Source organism: Mastomys coucha, unplaced genomic scaffold, assembly GCF_008632895.1.
Source record: "Mastomys coucha isolate ucsf_1 unplaced genomic scaffold, UCSF_Mcou_1 pScaffold13, whole genome shotgun sequence".
In the NCBI taxonomy this organism is placed as follows: Eukaryota; Metazoa; Chordata; class Mammalia; order Rodentia; family Muridae; genus Mastomys; species Mastomys coucha.
In genome coordinates, this window is record NW_022196895.1 from 33,991,952 (window position 1) to 34,013,779 (window position 21,828).

Consider the following 21,828-nt stretch of genomic DNA (forward strand, 5'->3'; position numbering starts at 1 on the left):
AAAAAAAAAAAAAAATGGTTCAGCAATTAAAAGCTCTCCCAGGAGACCCAAATTGTGTTCTCAGTACTCACATCTCAGTACTCACATCTCAGTACTCACATCTCAGTACTCACATTGGGGATGCAAAGTCCTCTTCTGGCCTTTATGAGTACCCTCATACCATATATATGGTATGTCATCACTCACACAGACATATACAAACTCATAAATAAAAATAAATCTTTTTATAAAGTAAAATTACTGTATTTATATTTTAAGTAGAAACTTGAGAGATGACTTGCAGTTAACAGAAGACCTGAGGTCAATTCCCAACACCCACCTGTTGGCTCACAACCATCTGCAAACCTAGCTCCTAAAGATCCAACTGGCCACGTGGTACACATACATGCAGGAAGGCAAAGTGCTCATATACAAAACAAAACTTAAAGAAATTAATACTTTAACTATATTGAGCTTAAATTTTTAAAGACAGTAGTACACCATGCATACAACGAATCCCAAGATGCCACAATAAAAAAATAAATCCCTAGTCTTAGGTCTCCAAGAAACCAGTGCAGCCTATTCATTGACCAAGTATGAAAATATGAGTAGGTACAGTATATTAGTGCACAGGGGTAGAGTCCTTGGCTAGCATGCACAAGGCCTTGGGTTCAAGTCCCAGGACAGCAAAAACTAGCAAACAAAAGCACAGGAAGTTAGTTGTATGGTTTTTCAAAGGATTTAAAAAGAATTTGTGTTTGATAAGTAGAAGACTAAGCAAATTGAGAAAATAATAATGTAATTATAAATTCTAAGAAGAACAAAACATTATACAGAAAAATAGGTTAAATAATAGTAGTACTATTTGGTAGTTTAGCTATAATAATTTAAGAGATGAGCAGTGGTTGTATATGCTCTTAATCCTAGCACTTGGAAGTCAGAGCAGATAGATCTCTGTGAGTTCTAGGACAGCCGAACACTGTCTCACAAAACCCAGAAAAATTAATTAATTAACTAATTAATTAATAATTAATTATAATTAATTATTAGTTAATAATTGATTGGCTGATTAAGTAATTAATAATCTAAGCACAGAAGATGGATTAATTTTAAAATGTGAAGGCTAGGTATGGTGGCAGACATCTTTAATTCCAGAATTCAGGACTAGAGACAGGAAAATCTCTGTAAGTTTGTGGCTAGACTGTCTCTAGAGAGTTCCAGGCCAGCCAAGGCTACACAGGGAGACCCTGTCTCAAAAATAAAATAAAATAAAATAAAATGTTGAGGTTAAATGGAGTGGCTCACACCTATAATCATAGCATTCTCAAGTAGACAAAGAAAGATCAAGAGTTTAAGGTCATCCTTAGCTATACAACCTAGGTTCCAGAAGCCCTGACTCTAAATAAATAAATAAACAAACATATAGGGGCTGGAGAGATGGCTCAGCAGTTAAGAGCACTGACTGCTCTTCCAGAGGTCCTGAGTTCAATTCCCAGCAACCACATGGTGGCTCACAACCATCTGTAATGGGATCTGATGCCCTCTTCTGGTGTGTCCAAAAATAGCTACAGTGTACTCATAAACATAAAATAAATAAATTAATTTAAAAAAAAAAAACATAAAAACAAGGGAGTATGAAGATGTCCTAGCAGATGGAGACACTCGCCACAAAGACCAATGACCTGGATTTAGTCTGTGGAACCCATAGGGAGATCGAGTCCCACAGGCTGTCTCTGTGCCCTCCAGGCATGTGCCACCCTCCCACAGGCTGTCCCTGTGCCCTCCAGGCATGTGCCACCCCTCCAAAAATAAGTAAATAAGTAAGTGAGAAAATAAGCTTCCAAGAAAATAAATACATTAATAATATAAACTGTGATACCATCACCTTGTGAACGGGACAAAGGAGAGCACACTGGGATGGTATGGGAAATGAGCTGCTCATACCACCACACCAATGGCTCATTAGACAGCACCTAATATTTATAAAAGAAATAGCAGTAAGAGATAATACAGCACAGAAGTATGGTTATAAACCCAGAGTCAGAAGGCAGACAACCTGTGTTCACCCGTGTAGTTGGTGATGGTGAGGCTGGGCAGTGAGTCCTTATCTATACAAAGTCCTTATCTATACAAAGGAGACTATTGTAAGCCCTGCTTGATCAGGGGTTGAGAAAATGGCTCTAAAGCATTTAAAACAGTATCTAGAGCAGAGTAGGTATTCTCTAAGAACAGATTAGTAGGAGTTGCAACAGTAAAGTAATTTTATTATTTTGAATGTAAAGATAAACACCATAGCAAGGCATGGTGGAGCACAACTTTAATCCTAGCACATGGAAGGCAGAGGCAGATGAATCTCTAAGTTCAAGGCCAGCCTGGTCTACAGAGCTAATGCCAGGACAGCCACAGCTACATTCAAAAACCCTATCTTGGAAAATAAACAAACAAATAAATGAAATAAACACCAGAGAAATAGGTGAAAGTAAAATGGGAAGAGAGATTAATGGATGGAATAGGTCTGAAATTGGTTTTTTCCCCAAAATTATAATTTGGCTATGAATATTAGATTACTTATTTTTAAATTACAATTTACCTAGGCTGGTCTGGAACCTACTAAGTAGACCAGACTAGCCTCAAATTTATGGCAAGCCTCCTGCCCCAGGCTTCTCAGCTGGGATTAATAGGTGTTAGCCATCATGTTGGGATGCTATTTGAAATTAATTTTAAAACAGGAGAAAGGAAGAAGAAAAAAAATCCCTAATTCTCTTCTGAAACATAGAACCCAGAAGCACAGCTATAGTTTACGCCTGCTCGACTAGCCAAGGGATCTCAAATGCCCAGAGGGAGTGTTCCCTTACTTCTAAAGAACATTTATAGGGCTCCAGCTGCAGCTTAACAGCTGACACTGCATTCTCAGACCTGGAAACTAACCTGGGAAAAAAAACATCAGAAATGAATTTTTAAAAAAGAGGAGGGGTGGGAAGGAGGAAAAGGAGAAAGAAGAGGAGGAAGAAGAGGAGGAAGAAAAGGAGAAGGAGGAAGAAAAAGAGGAAGAAGAGGAAGAAGAGGAGGAACTGGGCAGTAGTGCCACACACCTTCAATCCAAGCACTCAGGAGACAGGGGCAGCCAGATCTCTGTGAGTTAGAGGCCAACCTTGTCTACAGAGCAAGTTCCAGGACAGCTGGGGCTACGCAGAGAAACTCTCATCTCAAAAAAACAAGACAAAAAAAAAAAAAAAAAAAAAAAAAAAAAAAAAAAAAAAAAGAAAAAAGAAAAAAGAAACTGTCCAAGACAGTATGTGACTCAACACCAAATGTGCAGCACACCATGGCAGGACTCTGTGGGCCAATGCTGTCAAGGAAAGCTCCAGGCACAGCCAAGCAGTGAGACACACCTGGAATTCCAGCACTGAGAGCTGAGCAGTGGGACAACCAGCAATTCACTGATAACACAGGCTACATAAAAAGATCCTGTCTTGAAAACAAGACAAGGAAACAAGGCAGGAGGGGGACATCTATCAAGATGACTCAGCTGTTAAGGTACTTGTTTCTCTTCAGATCTGCATTCGGCGCCAGCACCAACGTTAGAAGACACACAACTATCTGTAACTCCACTGCTGGGGATTCCAATGACCTCTTCTGGCATCCATAAGTATCAACACATGCGGCATATACACATCCATATCCACACATACATAGTAAAATTGTTTTCAAAAAAAAGAAACGGGAAATGGGAAACAGCATGGAAGTGGTGTGTGGGAGCCGAGAAGGCTTTAAGGAGGCTGTGAGGAGAGCCAGAGCACTCCCTCTATGGGAGTGAGGGATGGGTAGCAGGAGGAAAGGTGCTCAGGGCAGCTTAAAGAGCTCGCCTTTATCCTACAGCCAAGACTACTCTACTCCATCAGTCAGCTCTCTCAGTAAAACAGATTAGGAAATCTGCTTACAAGCCTGGGCTCTGAGCCAGACATGGTGGAGGAAGACCAAAACTCAGAGGCTATGGCACATTCTGTTCTAGTCTGCTTTCAGGACCACAAGTTCAAGGCCAGCCTGGGGCCATGTGACATGACCTTATCTCAAAACAAACAAGAAACCTAAGTTCTGGATCTGAGTCCTACTGCATCCACTCATCAGTTAGGTGACTCAAGCTTCACTACCAAATTTCCCCATACCTCCATGTATGTACTTGGGTGTAACACCAGGAAAAAGGCTATCACAGTCCAGGGTTGCTACAAGAATTGACTAAATGTATTTGCAGCCCTCAGCATCATGCATTAGAGGACTCAACAAACAGGACTGTAGGGAACAACACAGAGGATCAACAACCTCATTGCTTGAAGAAATAAATCCAAAGGAGAGAGAGAAAAGACACGGATTAAGTCTCAGGAGACCATATGAAGCCAAACCTTGTTTGAATCCTGATTTAAATAAAATGCATCATGTACACATACACACATGCACACATAGTTACACATAGACACAGACAGAAACAGAGAGAAATGGGCATATTTAAATACTGATTGCATTTTTCATTAAAGAAAAATGGGTTAATTTTTTTTAGGTCTGATACTGATATTTTTTAAGAGCATCACTTAGAGATACATAATAAAATATTTATGGATAAACATATATGCCATCTGGGATTTGTTTTAAAATCATGTAACACGAGGGGATACAAATGACTTAAGACTGTCCTGGCATAGGAGAATGTGCCAGAACCGCAGCACTTGAGAGCTAAGACAGGAGGATTCCAAGTTCAAGGACAGCACTTACTAAGTAGTGTTGAAGTTGGGTAAGGAATGGACTCAGATTCACTCTTCTACTCTGCTTTCAGAAATGTTTGAATTTCCCTAATGAAAAATTCAAACAATGTCTGCTATGCTGGGATACACCTTTAACCATAGAACTAAAGAGGCAGGTGGATCTCTGTTATGTTTGAAGCCAGCCTAGTCTACATAGGGAGTTATAGACCAGCCAGGGCTGCGTAGTGAGGTCCCTGTCTCACAGGTAAATAAATAAGTAAGAAAATAAAACAAACAGTATTGAGATCTCCATTGCTATTATGTTATTAGTTTCTGATTTTAATTAAATAAATGTATTTATGTATAAAAGTGTTCTATTTGTATGTCTGCCCACATGCCAAAAGAGGGTATTAGATCCCATTATAGAAGGTTGTGAGCCACCATGTGGGTGCTAGAAATTGAACTCAGGTCCTCTGGAAAAGCATCCAGTGCTCTTAACCACTGAGCCATCTCTCTAGGGCAATGTATTTATTAATTTTCACTAATGTATCCTGGAGTATTAACAAGGCTCATGGCTCATTTTTGTTGCCCATTCTCTAGCATCCCAACCCTGAAGGTTTTCTGCCTACAATAAATACAAGCTCTGTGTTAACCTGGTCTGATTAGCGCTGATGTAGTTTTTGTTTTTTGTTTTTTTTTTTTTTTTTTTTTTTTTTTTTTTTTTTTTTTTTTTTTTTTGGTTTTTCGAGGCAGAGTTTCTCTGTGTAGCCCTGGCTGTCCTGAAACTAACTCTAGAGACCAGGCTGGCCTCGAACTCAGAAATCCACCTGCCTCTGCCTCCCAAGTGCTGGGATTAAAGGCGTGCACCACCACCGCCCGGCCTGATGTAGTTTTTAAGCAGAAAACTGAGTATCATGCACAAAGGACTGGATTCAATTCTTAGTATTATTTTAAAAAAAAAATGTTTTTTAATCAAAAACTAGTCATGTCAAATCATTCCCTGGCTTTAATGACCTACCCATGTTTCGCCCCTCTCCCTCCAGCCATCTTTCAGACCTCAACTCAATCTTACACCAGTCCTACCCTAAGGCTAGATAACTCTTCCAAGTCCACACGCTCAGTCGTGGGCTTCTTCACAGGGCTTAGCAAAGGGAAAATATTAAAACTTTGTCATTTTTCCTCACCATCATATCCCTCATACTTAGCCTGGCTAAGATAGAGCAAATGACTAGCAGGTATTCACTGAACAAATGAATGAGTGAATGACAATTCACTGACTCTTCCATGAAGAGCCCAGCCTCCCAGTGACTGACAAGGCCATCCTGCCCTCACCAGTCATCACCCACGTTGAAGGCATTAAGGCTCTTGGTGAAACCCTGCATATTGGTGGGGCTGACTCTCTGCAGGAAGTCGATGTAGTCCTCAGAATGGAAGCGGCACATGTCGTGCTGTGAGGCCTGGTAAGGCTTGAAGACCTGGGGGGGTAGACACAAAAGGGAAGCTGTTACCCTGGGTACTGCCTAGGCGCAATTTCTGTATTGTCCTAATCTTGTCCTTAAAGGCAGGACGCCTCTTGGCCAGAAGGTCCTCTCAGGTGAGCTAGCCAAAACAGGATCACCCCAGAAGACTGCCAGTGGGTGACCAACTAGACAAGACCTTACTTAATTATAATCCCACCTAAATGCTGAATGGCATTCCCAATATCACGATGGGTGACGATTGCCATGGAAATAAGTAGAAACCAAAAAAGGAAAGAAAGAAGTTGGTTTCTTAATTCCCAAAAATTTTCTGTTGTCTCAGAAAAAAAAAAGGAATATGGCTTTCCTTTATCAGCAGTCTCTTTCTCTCCCCCTCATGTTTTACTCTGTATCTATAAATTCTTTTTTAATTAAAATTTTTTATTACATTATTTATTTATTCTTTGTGTGTGTGTGTGTGTGTGTGTGTAGGGCAGGTGAAGTCAGGTGTCAGTTCTCTCCTTTCATCATTGAGGTTCAGACTTTAGACTTGGGCCATCACCAGGCTTGGAGGCAGGCACCTTCACCCACTGAACCATCACTGCAACTCGACTGATATCTATAACCTGTTGATCCATGTGAGTTGAGATGTTATCTCATGAGAACAAAAGTCGCTTTCACTGCTCCTTTGACACATGGTCTTGTTACTGGCTCCACACAATGCCAGGAAGGGGTAAAAAAAAGACTAAGTTTGGAAGTTGAACATAAAGCCTAGCAACGATCAGGCAATGCCAGTGGTGATGCTATGCCAGTCACCGGGCTGAAACCACTCAGAGTGATCCCAGCCCTGGACACTGCCCAAAGCAATCTTCCTATTCCCTATTCCTTATCATTCTACAGCAACTACGAGGCAAGTTACTTTTATCAAGACCCCTAAACAGTACTTCATCTCCCTCCCCCCTTCAACCCAATCTTTTCTACCTTCTCAGCCTTGGGTCCTGGCCTGCTTGCCCTGGTCCAAGTTCCTGCCCTCCCAGGTTCCTTCTTCACTTATCTCCTCTCCCAAACTCAGATTCTACTCCCTTCTCTGGGTTTTTTTTACTGTGGGGTAAAATATGTAAGATACAGGACAACCTAACTGAAACCCGAAGTCCTAAACCAAAGATTGATTATCCTTAGGGAGGGGGAGAGGTAGAGATTCAAACAATGCTTTGAAAATTGGGCAAGGAAAAAAAAGTCACTTTTTTTCCTCCCTAGAAAATGCATAAAAGACCACACAGACGATCTCGGGGGATTCACCTCAGTTTTTTCTACTCCCAAACCACTGCCTGTGCCTCAACACACTGATTACCTTGACCATTGTCATGGTGCACAAGGGTCAGGCTTGCTATTTTCCCCACTCCACAGCTAGAAATTCCGAGCTGAGGAGAAACAGTACCTGCATAACTGAACTGAAGCAAAAAGACAGATACATTCTATGTTAAAAAGGAAACCGCCGCCACATCTTCTCTACACACATACACCACAAAGGGTGCAGAGTTGCCCCCAAGAATTGTTCTAGCTCCTAGCAGGAGCTCAATCCTGCACCCCTAAACCCCTTACAATGCAGAGGGGCTAGAGGTGTACTGCAGGGGCAGAACACTCACCTAACAGGTGTGAAGCTCTGGATTCGACCCACCAACACGGAAATAAAACAAAATGATGCGGTGAAGGAACATACCTGTCTTCAAAGTGTCCCCTAATGCTAGGCCAAAGGCTGGTATGCATGCCCTCATGTTAAAAGGGAGTCCCACCTAAGGTCAAAAAATCTATCTCCCATTAAGTCAGGGAGTGGCACTACCACCACCACCGCTGCCCTGCACATAGGGAATGTTTCCGGTGCCTTCTATCCTGCTCCCCTCTCCTCTAGAGGTAGGTTGCACCTGGTTAAGTCCAGCCCACCTAGTCTAAGGCCTCAGCTCGCTCCCAGGCCCAAACCCCTACAGAAGAGCCAAGACTCACGATCATCTTCTTATAGAGACCATAATGCAGGACTAGGCTATGAGTCAATGCCAGGCGATGGGGTTTCATCGGGTGTCCAGCTCCTGAGGGTGGGAAGAAAAGCGTTGGTCAGCCCCTACCCCTAGAGTTGCAGCCCTTGCCCCAGAACCTCTCCTCCCGCACAACCCTGAGCCCTACCATAGTGGAAGTTGCCCACATCGGGGTCGTAGAAATACGCCACGGTCTTGGCCATGGTGCTGGGGGGGACCAGGCCCCGAGCTTCAGCTGCCCGCCCGCCCGCCGCCGGACGCCAGCCCCACCCCCGCCGTGCGTGCTGCGCAAGCACGCAGCCTACCACTGCAAAACAGGAGGCCTCGGCCCCGCCTCCCAGGCCTCGCCAGGCCACGCCCCTTCGGGGAGTTCCGCCCCTCATTTTGCTGTCCTGGTCCGGATTCCGAGGCTTGAGACTCAGAACCCGGACGGGGACGCGTGGCATCATTCATAGAATACAAGAGCAGCTTCTTTCGGGGCGAGGGTCATATCCTCGGGAAACCGAGCCATTCCGTCCCGCCGCTAGCCTCCAACAGGTCTTGGAATCTTGGTTCCTCTCTAGGAACCTCGGAAGATCTGGCCACCCTAGCCGTTCTCAAGTGCAGAAAGCCCGATTTCCCCCAGTGAGCTAGGAAGATTGCTTGGCTTTCCTACTCGTTTGGGTCATCTGAGGGCAGGACCTGTGCCAGACCTGAGAGCTACACGGGTGGGCAAAGCCTCTCCTGATCTGCCGACCCCTCGACGAGAACCGAGACTCGCGCTGCACATTCCCTCCGGGGGGCAGGGAGGAGGAGCGGCGCAGTCACGCGCACATCTCACTTGCGTTCACACACGCGTAAGGCTCACGCACTCCGCCCCGCACACCTGCGCTCCGCCCCTTGGTCCCGGGCTCGCACTGCGAGTAGGCATTTGGGAACCCAGGACGGTTTCGGAGGCGCCCCCACCCCCCTCCATCCCCTCCATTTCCCTGGCCGGAGTGGTCCGGAGCCTGTCGCGGTTCCCGACTGGCCCACATCCTTCCCTCCCCCCGTCTGCCGCGGAACCGGTATCCGCAGCCACCAGCCAGGAGCCGGTGAGGCGGCAAAGGGGGGAGGGGGAGGAAGCAAGGGATGAGCTCCGGGAGGGCGTCGGGGGCCCTGAGCCGGACGAGGACGCCCCTGGAGCCGGGACCCGAGCCGGAGCCGGAGCCGGAGCCGGAGCCGGAGACAGAACCAAACCACCGGTACCGGGTGGGCCAGGTGGTCGGGGTGGGAGGAACCGAAAAAGAAGGGACCCGGGAATGCAAGGAGGGGAGGGGGCTGCACGGTGCCTGGCTCAGACCGGTTTAGAAGAGGTGTCAACACTGACTCTAGCAAGATGTCTGGGCTCGCTGCCTAAGAATTTCGCCCCATCTCGTGCTGCAGTGTCCTTGGGAGGGACGGGGGCGCGGAATGAGCTGTAAAAGATAGCGGTCTGGACATCAGAGAAGTAGGACTGGGTCGTGGCAGAGGGCCTGAGTAGCTGCCATCTGACTTCCAGCATTTGGAGATCTCAGCCGACCAGCACCCTGAGTCCGGACAGCTCCTGGGTCGGGTAGGGGGGTGGGGCGGGCCTCCTATTGCGGATCCTAAGATGCCATTCCTACTCTGCCGGGTCCCCAGCTGCAGCCCACTAAACCCAGGAGGCGCCCTGGCCCGCGCTCGCCCCCCAGGGCCTCATGTCGGAACCACAGCCTGGCCTGGAGCCGCCCCAACATGGGCTGTACATGCTCTTCCTGCTTGTGCTGGTCTTCTTCCTCATGGGCCTTGTAGGCTTCATGATCTGCCACGTGCTCAAGAAGAAAGGCTACCGCTGCCGCACGTCTAGGGGCTCAGAACCTGATGATGCCCAGCTCCAGCCCCGTGAGTGAGGAGCCTAGAGCCCCGATTAGGTCTCCCTTACCCTTCTCCCCAAACTTTTTTTCTGCCTCCGTGGCCAACAGAAGCCAGACAAAAGACAGCTTACGATGCTTTTTTTTTTTTGAGTCTGCATGTAGAGTGGGACCACCCTGAAATTGAGGCTAGAGAAGGGGGTCCACCCATAATAGTCCTAGGAGCCCATTTCTTAATCTACCTTTTCTGGCCCGATGCATGAAGGCACATAGGTAAAGGGATATGTCTTGAGCTATCACCCTGATAGGGGGCCATCAGGTCATGTTCCCCCAAAGCTGACTCATTTCCCGCTTCCTTGCCAACCTCTTTCATCCTTCAGCTGAAGACGATGACGTGAATGAGGACACAGTAGAGCGGATTGTTCGCTGCATCATCCAAAATGAAGGTGGGTATAGGCCAATGGCTTACTCCTTCCTAAATTGACTTTCTCTTGCCCGGACCTCTACTTCCACTGACTCCCTCTTCTCCCTCTCCATCAGCCAATGCTGAGGCCTTGAAGGAGATGCTAGGGGACAGTGAAGGAGAAGGGACGGTGCAGCTCTCCAGGTGAGCTGGAGACAAGGGCCAGCAGGACTTAGCTTACCTTGGAGTACCGTCTCCTCTAGTACAGTCTTTCCAGGTACCATGGAAGTTTGGTAGTGGTAGGGGGATTAGGATAACTGGTGGACCAGGATAACTGGCCTATGAAAGAAGTTTTGTAGGAATCTTTTATCCTTCAGGGTCTCCCATCTAGACACCATCCAGCCTAGCATTCACCTCTGGTGTCACTTCCTTTGTTTAAAGCATTGCTCCTTAGTAAACAGGGTAGAAAGGAAGAACACATGACCACTCATGGCTTTAACAGTGAATTTATTAAAGACAAAGGGATGTTGGAACCTGGGGAGGGTGGGGTTTGGGGAAGTTTGAATAGCATATTGAAAGAACAGAAAGGGAATTGAAAATAAGTCTCTGCTCCATTCCCTTCTGTGGTCCAGTGTGGATGCCACCTCCAGCCTGCAGGACGGAGCCCCCTCCCATCATCACACAGTGCACCTTGGCTCTGCAGCTCCCTGCATCCACTGCAGCCGCAGCAAGAGGCCCCCACTTGTCCGTCAGGGTCGCTCTAAGGAAGGAAAAGGCCGCCCCAGGCCTGGAGAGACCACTGTATTCTCAGTGGGCAGGTGGGGATATAGTGGTCCAAGAAAAGGGAGGCTAAATTGGGGCCCCAATAATCCTGTCCCCCAAAAGTTGAGGCCTAGTTCTTTCCTCTGAACGACTAGGCAACTACTGTAGGGGTCAGGCTGCACAGTGTCCCACGGTCTCAGAAGGCTGCCCTACCCCAGGTCAAACCCAGGGAGGGAGGTTTAGGGGGCCTTTGAGCTGCAGGCCTGAGTTGCAACGGTCTCTTCCCACCCAGATTCCGAGTGACACACATTGAGAAGCGCTATGGCCTACATGAACACCGTGATGGTTCCCCTACAGACAGAAGCTGGGGCTCTGGTGGAGGGCAGGAACCAGGGAGTAGTCAGGTGGCTGGAGGAGGGCAGCCTAGAACAGGGACAGCTGCCACTGACAGGCTGCTCCCTGAGCCGCCACCCTCCCAGGCCGCAGCCACCCACCCAGTGCAGAATGGAAGACTCAAGGATGCCGGCCTAGTCCCTTGTACTCTTGAGGGAACCCCTGGAACCTCTGCAGAACTGAACTTGGGCCCTAGAGGGAGAGGCCCAAGCCCAGGGCTGCCTAGTCAAGAAGCAAATGGACAACCAACCAAACTGGACACCTCAGGTCAGCAGGTATGAAGACATGGCCAGGGCTGCACTGGGCAGTGGTGGACACACGTCTTACTGTCCCTACTCTGGGCAACATGGATATGATCCACCTCCTGTTCCCAATGAATACTTCCCCTTCTCTCAGGAATCTCTACCACCAGAAGCAGGGGATATGTGAGGCAAGTCTCCCTGAGCTCGAGATCAGGTAATCTCACCCTCCCACCCTCTATCAAAACGACTCAATCCCATCAACTCCCTGAACCCTGGGGGTGAACTATAAGCTTAGTGTGTGGGGAGTGAGCATAGGTTCCTCCAGGAGTTAGATACAGTGCCTGGAGAACAGAACTTGACTAGGAAGCAACACTGTTTCCCTTCCTTTCTTCCAAGCCTCAGTCTTCACTGTGCTGATGGATTACCAGCAGGCATTGCCAGGGGATGGATAGCCAGGAAGGCTCTTCCCTCCACTGGACAGCTCTGCCCCTCAGTTGAGGGTTCAGCTCTACTTCCATCTGGAGTTATGTGGTCCTGGGCTGAGAGACCTCAGGAGGAACCCCTCCCAATTCCCAGCCCCTCATTCTTTCCCCATTCCCCACCTGCCAACAGGTTGCCTGGCCGGCCTTCCCCAAAGCCTCGCTCCACATGCTAGAGCGTGGCAGCTGGGACCAGGCCCTACCCTCGGTGGGCCCCTAAAGCAATAGCACCTTAGGCTCCCTGCCATCTTGGCACAAGAGGCCCAGGCCCTGGCTTGGACTTCATACCCTTTATTCACTGTCAATAAATCTGCTCAGACCATTACAGTTGCTTTGCATCCTGGCTCCAGCTCCTTCTGACTTCCAAGGTCTGCTCCCCTCCTGGCCCCAGGCCTAGTGACCCTGGCATTCAGGGTGGGGTTGACCTCAGAGGCAGGGTGAAGACAGAGATGAGCCAGAGCCGTGCAAGGCTTTAGGAGATGGGTTCCAGCCCCGGAGATTTTTGTGGTTATTTTACCACCTTAGATATGGGGTGATGGCAAGAAGTCAAAGGGGTGCTTCCAGGAATAACAGGAGAACAATGGGGGAAGGCGTGGGTTCAAATCCCAGAAATGGGAACAGGGTAAGTTTCTACCCCTGGAGGTGAGAATGGACATCAGAAAAGATTGCAGCTTTTGCCTGTGTCGCTCCAGACCATTGAAGGGGTGGTTTCTGTCAGCATGGAGACAGGGGCAGCAGCATCACTGAGGGGCAGTGACTCCTGGCCTTCAAGTGAGAGGATCGGGATGACCAGGATCTGGGGCTTTTGCCGGTGGGGGAGGTGGCGGACGCATCTGCGGGGGACATACATAATTAGTGCTCCAGAGTCTGTCTTAGGAATACTCCTGACAGTTACTTCAGCCCAGCCAACAGAATTAGACCACAGGAATGACCCTTCTGTACAGTCTCCTCCAAATCAGGGCATCTTACCGGCCTGAGGCGAGGCACCATCACGTCTAGGGGTCCAGGGCAGTCTAGGACTTTGTCTGGAAATAGAAACCAAAAGTCAATTCTCAAGCTTTGTTCGGCTCCATACTGCATCTCCAGCACTTAGGGTAGTGATACTTTATAAATACTTGTTGACTAAGCCAAAAAAAAAAAAAGAAATCACCAGCAGCCTGAGCTATAAAATCCATTAGTCCATCCATTCTCAACAAATACTTAATGCACAATTGCTTTGTACAAAGTACCAAAGAAACAGGGGTGGAGTGCCAGGCTCCCCCTCCAAATGCCTTTTGAGAATCCCATAATATCACACATAGACACACACACACACAGACAGAGAGACAGACAGACAGAAAGACAGGGAGACAGAGAAAGAGAAGGAATGCCCAAACACTAAATTACTCGAGTGCAATAGGAATGCTAGAAGAGATGGTGGTGCTCCTGGAGTCAGGGAGGGTGATTGAAGAGGGTGGGCACACTAGATTCTTTTAGAAAGGCTGAGTATTTGATGGTGGAAATAGGGACTGGGGCTGCAGACATAAGTTAGTGGAAGATATATGTGCCTATCATGAATATGATCCTAGTTACAACCTATCACCCACAAAAAAAAACCAATCCAATAGATAAGCACTGTAATAGACAAGAGAAGATAATCCAAAGGTGAGTATTGTACTTCAGAATTGAAGGACACTAAGAGGAAAACATACACTTTGGGAGAATATAAGCATGCAGAGAGAAAAGACAGTGAATTTTTAAAATATTGATGCTCTAAAGCAGCCATGTTTACTGTATGCCAGCACAATGTTGTACGCTCTTAACGTATCTTGGATAGCTTTTTTTCCCCTTATGTATACAAGGGTTTAGCCAGCATGTATGTCTATAAACCACTTGTATGCCTGGTGCCCACTAGAGTCAGAAGAGGGAGTCATATCCCTTGGGACTAGAGTTACTGATGCCCGTGAGCTGCCATGTGGGTGCCGGGAATCAAACACAGGTCCTCTGCAAGAGCAGCCAGTGCTCTTAGCCACTGAGCCAACTCCCTAGCCCCTGATAACAACGCAATAATGCAATGCCTTTCCCTTCACTTTATAAAGAATGTAAACCAAGCTAGGCCGGTGCCTCATACTTCTAATCCCAACACGTTGGGAAGCCTGGGGCACGAAGAGTGCTAGTTCAAGGTTAGCCCAAGCTCCAAAGACTAAAGGATAACAACACAAAACAGGGACCAAGGACCAGACAAGTTAAGTCTCCCACCTCAAGTCATACAGCAGAAGGCGACAGAGGAGTATGAACCCGGCTCCAAATCCAAGCTCTCCTCCTCATCCATGTGCCGTGGGCCTTATTGCAGGTATATGTGGGCACACAGGGCAGGGGAAGGCAGAGGCCAAGCCTCTTCCTTAGCACTGCTTATGCTCGCCAGCTTCTGCCTGTCTACTCACCAGAAGGCAGAGCAGGTGCAGGGGATCCGTCCAAGGCACAGGTGGGCGCAGGAGGGGAGAAGCTGGGAGGAGAAGGGGATGGCAGCACCTGGAGACAGGGTAGGCAGACAGTCATTTCTGGCCTGTGGCAGGGCTTACGATGTTTCTTCTCACCCCACTCTCGGTTTCTCTCCCATTTCTTCTCAATACCAAAAGCGGCCAAATGAGGGTTATAACTGGTGCCTATTTCAACAGCCAATATGTACTGAATAGTTATTATGTGCCGAGTATTCTGCTAACACTGCACATACACAAATCTATTCAACCTTCAGCACAGCCCTGGGAGCTATGTCTTGTGAGGGCTGCTATGGTAGAAGTGAGATTCAGTTTGAGCCCTCCATCAGAATCATGGTCACTGAGTGGCAGAGTACTGACTAGAACTGGGGATGTTCTGACTCCCCTATATAATCCCTGCTGTGTCATGACAAGGCAACTGAGATGGCTCAGTGGTTAAGAGGACTGGCTGCTCTTCCAGAGGTCCTGAGTTCAATTCCTAGCACCCACGTGTCAGCTCATAATATAATGGGGTCCGATGTCCTCTTCTGGTGTACACATGGTCATGCAGACAAAGCACTGATATACATGTAATACATTAGAACACTTCTTGTGTACCATGGGGCTAAGGAGTGCACCTCTACGATCTCTAGTCATGGCAGAGAGCCTGCCAAAGAAGCTATTATTGTTTTTATTTTACACGTGCAGAAGGCAGCTCAGAGAAGTTAAGTATTGCACCCAAGCTCGTGCTATAGCAAGTTGTACTCAGGCCTATCTGGTCCTAAAGTTCCCAGGCTCCTATGAAGAGTGCCTCAGTTTCTCTTTTTCTCTTCCCAGCCAAAGCACACAGAGAGACCTAAGCCACCATAGGAGGTAAACCTGGGGAGGAAACAGGGCTTCGATGTTAATACTGAACATTGCTGATGTGAGAAGGTCAACCCAGAAGTACCAGGAACACAGAGAAGATGAAGCTTCACCTGTTCAGGGTCAGGGAGTTCAGGTGGCCCCGGGGGGCCAAGCAGTTCCTCTACCAGGAGAGATGGGAAGACTCCAACACGCCCCTCAAATTCTCCCCTCCAGAAGCCATCGTCCACTCCATCTTGAGCCCTGGGCAACAGGCGGATGAGTGCCCCTTCAGGAAAACTTAGCTCCTCTTCACTCTGTCCCGTGTAGCTGTACAGAGCGCAGGCCAAGAATGCTATGGGGAGCACAGATGAGAGGATGAAGTAAGGCAGAGAGGATGAAGTAAGGCAGAGAGGATGAAGTAAGGCAGTGGGTCGTGGTGTGCTAGTGCCGTGACACCCCATAACCATCCAGCAACCTGCATACCCATGGTCTCTGGATCCATACTGCCTTGTCTTACCTGTGGGCTCTGCTCCTGAGGGATTGTCACTGCCATGGTGGCTCTCAGGCAGGGAGAGATCCGGGAAGTTGAGATATCGCTCAGGGACAAAGCCTGCTTCACCGTGCTGGTTCCGAGCCTGCTCACCCGGCAGTGTGAACAGGTATCAGACTTGCTCCCTGGTCCGAAACCTTGGCTCTTCTCTACTTAAGTGTCTGGCATTGCCACACACGTCCTCCCACTGCCCCCAACCCAGGGTCCCACACTCACCTTAACCCATTCATCAGCATCTCCTTCCTCTATGACCTCCAGCCACTCACCCTCTGTGATAGTCAGCTCATCCTCACGTCCTGCCTGAGCCCCACAGGGAAGGAGTCAAGATTTGTCCCCTCCCAACCTCTGTTGCCCATCTGCAGTTTCCACACCCGTTCACACCTGATAGCCAAACACTACATGTGCCGGGCAGGGGAGGGGTCTGGTAGCCAGGGCTGGCGGGGCAGGCTCCTCAAAGAGCTCCCCTGCCTCCTCACATTCGTCGAAGTCAGAAAGCTCGGCATCCTCAGCCTGGAGCGGGGTAGAGGACAGATACTCAAGTACTGCATGGATCCCCGACACCCCTATCTTAACTCTAACAGACTCTGGGAATCCTCCTTTAAGACAGTACCCTCAACCAATTATCATTTATCATAACCAAAACCACCATAGGCCAGGATGATGCTAAATAATAGCAATTCCAAGAATTAGGTGCCTAATACAAAGTATCTTACGTGTATGTGTGTGTGTGTGTGTGTGTGTGTTTGTAGTGTGTGTGTTTAAGCTTCTGTATAACCCAGCACTGTTTTGTACAACTATATTAACCTCATTTTACTTTCAAAGAAACTGAGGTTCCAATCATTTTCCAAAGTTACATGGCTCATAAGCAGAGTGGTTGGCACTCAATTAACTTCTAGTCTACTCCCAGAAAAACCATGGCTCTTAATCAACACACTATATGTTTATTGAGGATTCTCCATGCCAGAAATTATGCATGGTAGCCTCATGGTAACCCTCTGAATTAGAGGCTGTGATTCCCATTTTGGAGGCTCTGCCTTCTAACAAGGGACTTTAGCTTCCCAGGTGTGCGCCGCGGTTAGGGACAAAGAGGAGCTCACCGTGGGAGAGAGGTCCCTCTGGGACAGTCGAGCTTCACTAAGCCGCCGCTCCTGTTCCACCTCATCCTGGGCTTGGGTCATGGCTGGCTTCAGCCAGCGCTGCACATCTAGACCAGCCTCCTGTAGCAGGGCCAGCCGGGCGGCCCCTTTCACCTGGCTCACCTGGTATGAGGCAAAACAGAGTAGTCTATCCTGGCTAGTTGGATCTACCCTCTGCTTCCCTCTTTTTCTCTACTATGGTGAAGAGGGTTGGGTTACCCGAGGAGGCAGGCTTTCTGTGGTTCTTAGACCAGGGCTGTGGCTCACCTGTGCCCGTCGGATGTTCTCCCTCACTTCCTGCAGACGCTGTTCTACGCCTGAAGCTTCTCGCCCGGGAGCCTGCTGACGCCTCTGCTCCAGTCGCTGCAGGACCTAGTGAGGATGGCAGAGGTGGGTGGAGGAGACATTGTGGGCCACAGCTTACTCTTAGCCTGGTACTTCACTAGTTGCATCATGTGCATTGGGTCATCTATCCTTCCTATGAGGTAGGTATTATTATTATTGGCTCCAGTTTAGCCATGAGGAAATCAAAGTCCAGAGAGATGAAGTCATTCCTTACCCAGGGTTAGAGAACTCACAAGCAACTGGAGAGAATAAAAACCCCGGTCTGTCTAGTGCCAAAAGCTGTGCTCGTAACTACTGTATAATACCATTGTGTTAAAATTCCTTTCCCTCCCTTCCTGTCTGCATCAATGGTCCCCATCACTGAGCTTTTCTTATCTACCCCAAGCACCTGCACCCCCACCTCACCCGATGCCCATGATGCTGGATCTTGTAGTCCCGGGCAGCCCTGCTTGTCCAGCGCTGAACCTCTTTCTCCAGGCCACTCTCTCCAGCCATGCCTCCTGCCCCCCACTCCAGCGCACACACCTGAGGGAGACAAGGAATGCTTGAGAAAACAAACAAACAAACAAACAAACATACATCCTTCTTACCAGCCCTTTTCCCTCCTTGTCTTTTTTTTTATAATCTTTTTTTTTTAAGATTTATTTTATTACTTTGTGTTTCTACATGTTTTGCCTGCATCTATGTCTGTACACCACATGCACACCTGGTGCCCGAGGTAATGGTGAGCCTCAAGTGCATGTTGGGAATTAAACCCAGGTCCTTTGTAAGAACAAGTGTTTGGAGCCAACTCTCCAGCCCCTTCTTCATCTTGACCTCCAGTGTCGGGGACAAAGAAGATGGAGTGAATGCCTCTGTCTGTGGACAGAAGTATGTGCTCATGTAGACACAGGCCCAGGAATGGGATCAGGGTGGATGAAGAGAACAGGACTGGCTTCCGTCTGATCTGGGTTTCTGTTCAGATGGGAGGAAGGTGAGCGGGATTTTGAAAACCCCTGTCCAAGGCTGCACAGTCACTAAATCAATACTGGGATAGGAATACTGAGACGAGGGGTCTGAAGCATACTTATGCTTAGCCGTGGCCTGTTTCTACACACAGGGTGTTCTCACCTGATCAGCCCCTGCTGGCTGGAACTGCTGAGGTGGGGTGGGAGAAAAGACCCCAGGCCCCTGAAGAAACAGCTTCACATCTTGTTCCCAGTTTACCTAGGATAGGGTAAATAAACAGGCACTCACTTGCCACGCACCCAACCCTGTCCCCGGATCTTCTTGGAAGAAAAGAAGTTGGAACTGCGTGTCAGGAGGTATGGGATAGGGATTTGAAAAACAAAACAACAACAATGACATAAAGCAACCTGAGGGGAGCCTTTACCTGAGAAGTTGCCTTGCCTCCATGGCGGGCATGTTCCAGGATCATCTCTGCAGCTTCCAGCTCAGTGTGACCCAATAAAGTCAGGGGGTCCCTCAGGTATTCTGAAAGCTCACTTACCAGGACCTAAAAAGAACAGAACCCCAAGGCACCTTAGCACATTGGTACATATGACCTTCTCCCAGGACTCTAGTGCAGAGTTCATCCATTCATGGGTGGGGCACAGACATGAAGGATAGGGAGGAGACAAGGGATAAGACATTCCTGCTTCTAAGCCTAGTCTGTCATGTTTAAACCACTTCGGAGTTTAAGTACTTCCATTCTCTTCGAACCTCATTAGGGTTACGATGTGGGCAAACCGGAGTTAACTCTGACGAGGAGTGTGGAGTTAAACAGGCATCAAGCGGCAGAACCAGAACCCACATGAGCATCTTCTATCCACTCTGAACACTAGCACTAATCAGCCTGGGCAGGAGGAACCAGGGATGGTGTCTGCATTCACCAAGGGCAGGAGGAGTCTGGGTTAGGACTGGCCTTGAGCAGTGCTGGCAATTCCTCTTGGTAGTAGTGGGCAAGGTGAGCATTGGTGGCCACCAGATTCAGCAGGTACTCATTGCGGGCTGCTCTCAACTGCTGGGAATACTGGGCTGACTGGGCAGACAGCTAGGAAATGGGAAGAAGAGTCAACAGAGAGTGCCGAGCCCTTGGAGGCTTTCCAAGGCCAGCCTCTAATCCAGAACCAGAATGGATCTCACATTATTTCCTGGCACTACACTAAAACCTCCATGTGGAACGCTGTCTTAACAATCCTCCTGTGGCTTCTGCACATATATAAAAATGCAAACTGTGCCTTGCTGTAGTTCCCCCAGCTCTTACACGAGCTGACCTTTTTCAAGTCCACGTCTCGTGCTTACCGTGGTGTGGCCACACTGGCCTTCCTCTCAGATCTTTGGACCAAAGTGGCTCTCTCCTCAGCTTTTGCACTCAACACCCCCTCTCCTCAGGATATTCTTCCCAAAGATCTTGGCATGGCTGCTGCCTCCCTGACACTCAGGCCACCTGTTCAGTGAGGCCTCCCTTCTCACTGGAGCTCAACTGTCACAGAACTTTTATTTATGTCATCATCTGATTATTTGTACACTCTCTTCTCATCCAGGCTGTGAGAGTAGAACTCCATCAGTCCTGTTCTCACTGTATCCCCAGAGGCTGAACACTGCCTAGCATGCAGAGGTACTTCAAAGCACATATAAAGGAACACCCAACATAAAGGCATTGTTTCCACTGTCCAGATGAAGAAACTAAGGACCTATATTATTACTGAGAGCATACTACATGCCTGGTAATGAACCACTTGGAAATTTGTATACTAGGTTCAATCCAATCTCTTACTTTTATGCCACTGGACCCCAAACCACTAGACCACCTTATTTATGCCTTTATCCGCCCCTCTCCTCCAACCTTGGCGCTCAGTTTCTGGAGGCTGGTCCTAGAGTGGAAGATCCCATGGTCACTTCGGTTCAGCCTGTGCAGGGAAAAAATAATCAAGAGTCAGGTACAGCCGTGACACTCGGGTCCCACCCCACAGTCCTCATGTCACTCCTTGAGTGTCCTACTTGGTCATCCAAGAGCCCACCTGGCCTGGACATCAGCTGCCTTCTCCTGTGCCAAGGCCCATACACGCTCTCGCTGCCCATAGAGCTTCCGACTTCGGCTCAGCTCCCGAACAGACTGAAGCACATCAGCCTGTGCCTGCTGGAGACTCTCTGTTCCCTAGTGGCATAGAGACATAGAATCCTGAGCCAAACCAGGTCTAATCTGAGCTGGAAGTTCCTTTGCCCCATCCATGGAGACATACCTTTCTAAGCACCTGCTCTTTGGCACTCCTCCCGGTACCCCCTGCTAGGTCGCGATATCGGTCAGAAGCCTGGAGTCGGGTTTGGCCTCCAGCCACAGTGGCATCCAGAAGGCAACGCCAGGCACCAAACACTGTCCTATGCCTCCCCAGAGAAGATCCGTGTTGAAGAGAGAAACATTCTACTATTTCATGAGACCCCACCCCAATCCCAATACCACAGGAGACAGGTGCCTCTCCCCCCCCCAATCTAGGAGCCCAGCAATCGATCAGCCCATTAGCTCAGCCACAGGATTGCTCGTGCCCTCCATCCCCACCCACAGTGTCCTTGCTGGGTCAGCTCCTCTGCTCCTGCTGTGTCAGCTCTACCTTCAGCTCACGTGCCTTCCCCTGCTCATTAGGTCCTTGTCCCCATAGATCTCTGGGGCTGAGCTCCCCATCACTTCCAACTCTGTGCAAGTGCAGCTCACCTGCTGTCTACCTCCCCACTCCGCTGCCCTTCTCTCTTCAGGAACGGCCCGGCCAGCTTCTGGAGTGCCTGATGAGAAAACCATCACACGGACAGATTCTTTATGAAGACTCACCCCGACTGAGGGAAAATTTGGATCCAGGATCTATGATACCATCCTTTGGATGTATAAGATATACATTTCCTAAATGCCTGACGTCCATTCATTGATTTAGCCCACAATAACCTTATGTGGAGTTTGGGTATTATTATTACAATTCCCATTTTACAGAGAAAAAAATTGGGGGCCATAAAATAATAAAGTAACTTGTGCAAGAATCGCACAGCTAAGGAATAGAGCAGGGATTTGACATAAATCTGGCTGATTCTAGGTATGTTCTTTTTCATTTCTTTTAATGAAGTCACTTTATTCTAATTCAAAAATAAAAACATCACACAGTTAGGTATTTGTTCTTGACCACAACGGCGGTGGGG

At 48.4% G+C, this 21,828-nt stretch overlaps 3 protein-coding genes across 9 annotated transcripts in view; 1 reads left to right on the plus strand and 2 right to left on the minus strand.

The window, feature by feature from the left end:
- Positions 1-8,502, minus strand: part of Hdac3 (histone deacetylase 3) — an 18,752-nt gene extending 10,250 nt beyond the window's left edge. Inside the window, exons 1-3 of one of the 2 annotated variants that reach the window (XR_004117234.1) lie at positions 8,351-8,495; positions 8,174-8,256; positions 6,048-6,190 (exon numbers count right to left, since the gene is read on the minus strand). Coding sequence is in view for 1 of the 2 variants with exons in the window: in XM_031365508.1 (XP_031221368.1) it covers positions 6,048-6,190; positions 8,174-8,256; positions 8,351-8,405 (281 nt within the window). In the remaining variant the exon portion in view is untranslated. Of the gene's footprint in view, positions 1-6,047; positions 6,191-8,173; positions 8,257-8,350 lie in introns of both variants that reach the window. The other variant, XM_031365508.1, reaches the window with a different exon arrangement.
- Positions 8,420-20,590, plus strand: Rell2 (RELT like 2). 5 transcript variants are annotated; one of them, XR_004117235.1, is made up of 9 exons: positions 8,420-9,425; positions 9,844-10,083; positions 10,433-10,498; positions 10,593-10,659; positions 11,088-11,273; positions 11,510-11,885; positions 12,007-12,066; positions 17,623-18,968; positions 19,374-20,590. XR_004117235.1 is itself a non-coding variant. In XM_031365511.1 (8 exons), exons 2-7 carry the CDS (start codon positions 9,900-9,902, stop codon positions 12,037-12,039), a joined length of 912 nt encoding a protein of 303 aa, XP_031221371.1. In that variant the 5' UTR covers positions 8,420-9,425; positions 9,844-9,899; the 3' UTR covers positions 12,040-12,066; positions 17,623-20,590. The 5 variants fall into 5 exon arrangements, 3 of the variants coding, with proteins under 3 accessions (XP_031221371.1, XP_031221370.1, XP_031221369.1); XR_004117236.1 differs by having other exon boundaries at positions 17,623-17,709; positions 18,487-20,590; XM_031365511.1 differs by having other exon boundaries at positions 17,623-20,590.
- The window catches only part of Fchsd1 (FCH and double SH3 domains 1), a 12,047-nt gene continuing 1,164 nt past the window's right edge, over positions 10,946-21,828 (minus strand). The window contains exons 4-20 of one of the 2 annotated variants that reach the window (XM_031365506.1): positions 21,356-21,423; positions 20,889-21,024; positions 20,667-20,803; positions 20,492-20,555; positions 19,568-19,696; positions 19,037-19,159; positions 18,775-18,870; positions 18,070-18,189; positions 17,587-17,691; positions 17,281-17,442; positions 16,565-16,693; positions 16,400-16,483; positions 16,151-16,268; positions 15,765-15,985; positions 14,755-14,842; positions 13,301-13,356; positions 10,946-13,164 (exon numbers count right to left, since the gene is read on the minus strand). In XM_031365506.1, coding sequence (XP_031221366.1) covers positions 13,099-13,164; positions 13,301-13,356; positions 14,755-14,842; positions 15,765-15,985; positions 16,151-16,268; positions 16,400-16,483; positions 16,565-16,693; positions 17,281-17,442; positions 17,587-17,691; positions 18,070-18,189; positions 18,775-18,870; positions 19,037-19,159; positions 19,568-19,696; positions 20,492-20,555; positions 20,667-20,803; positions 20,889-21,024; positions 21,356-21,423 — 1,902 coding nt within the window. In that variant the 3' untranslated portion in view covers positions 10,946-13,098. Of the gene's footprint in view, positions 13,165-13,300; positions 13,357-14,754; positions 14,843-15,764; positions 15,986-16,150; positions 16,269-16,399; positions 16,484-16,564; positions 16,694-17,280; positions 17,443-17,586; positions 17,692-18,069; positions 18,190-18,774; positions 18,871-19,036; positions 19,160-19,567; positions 19,697-20,491; positions 20,556-20,666; positions 20,804-20,888; positions 21,031-21,355; positions 21,424-21,828 lie in introns of both variants that reach the window. The other variant, XM_031365505.1, reaches the window with a different exon arrangement.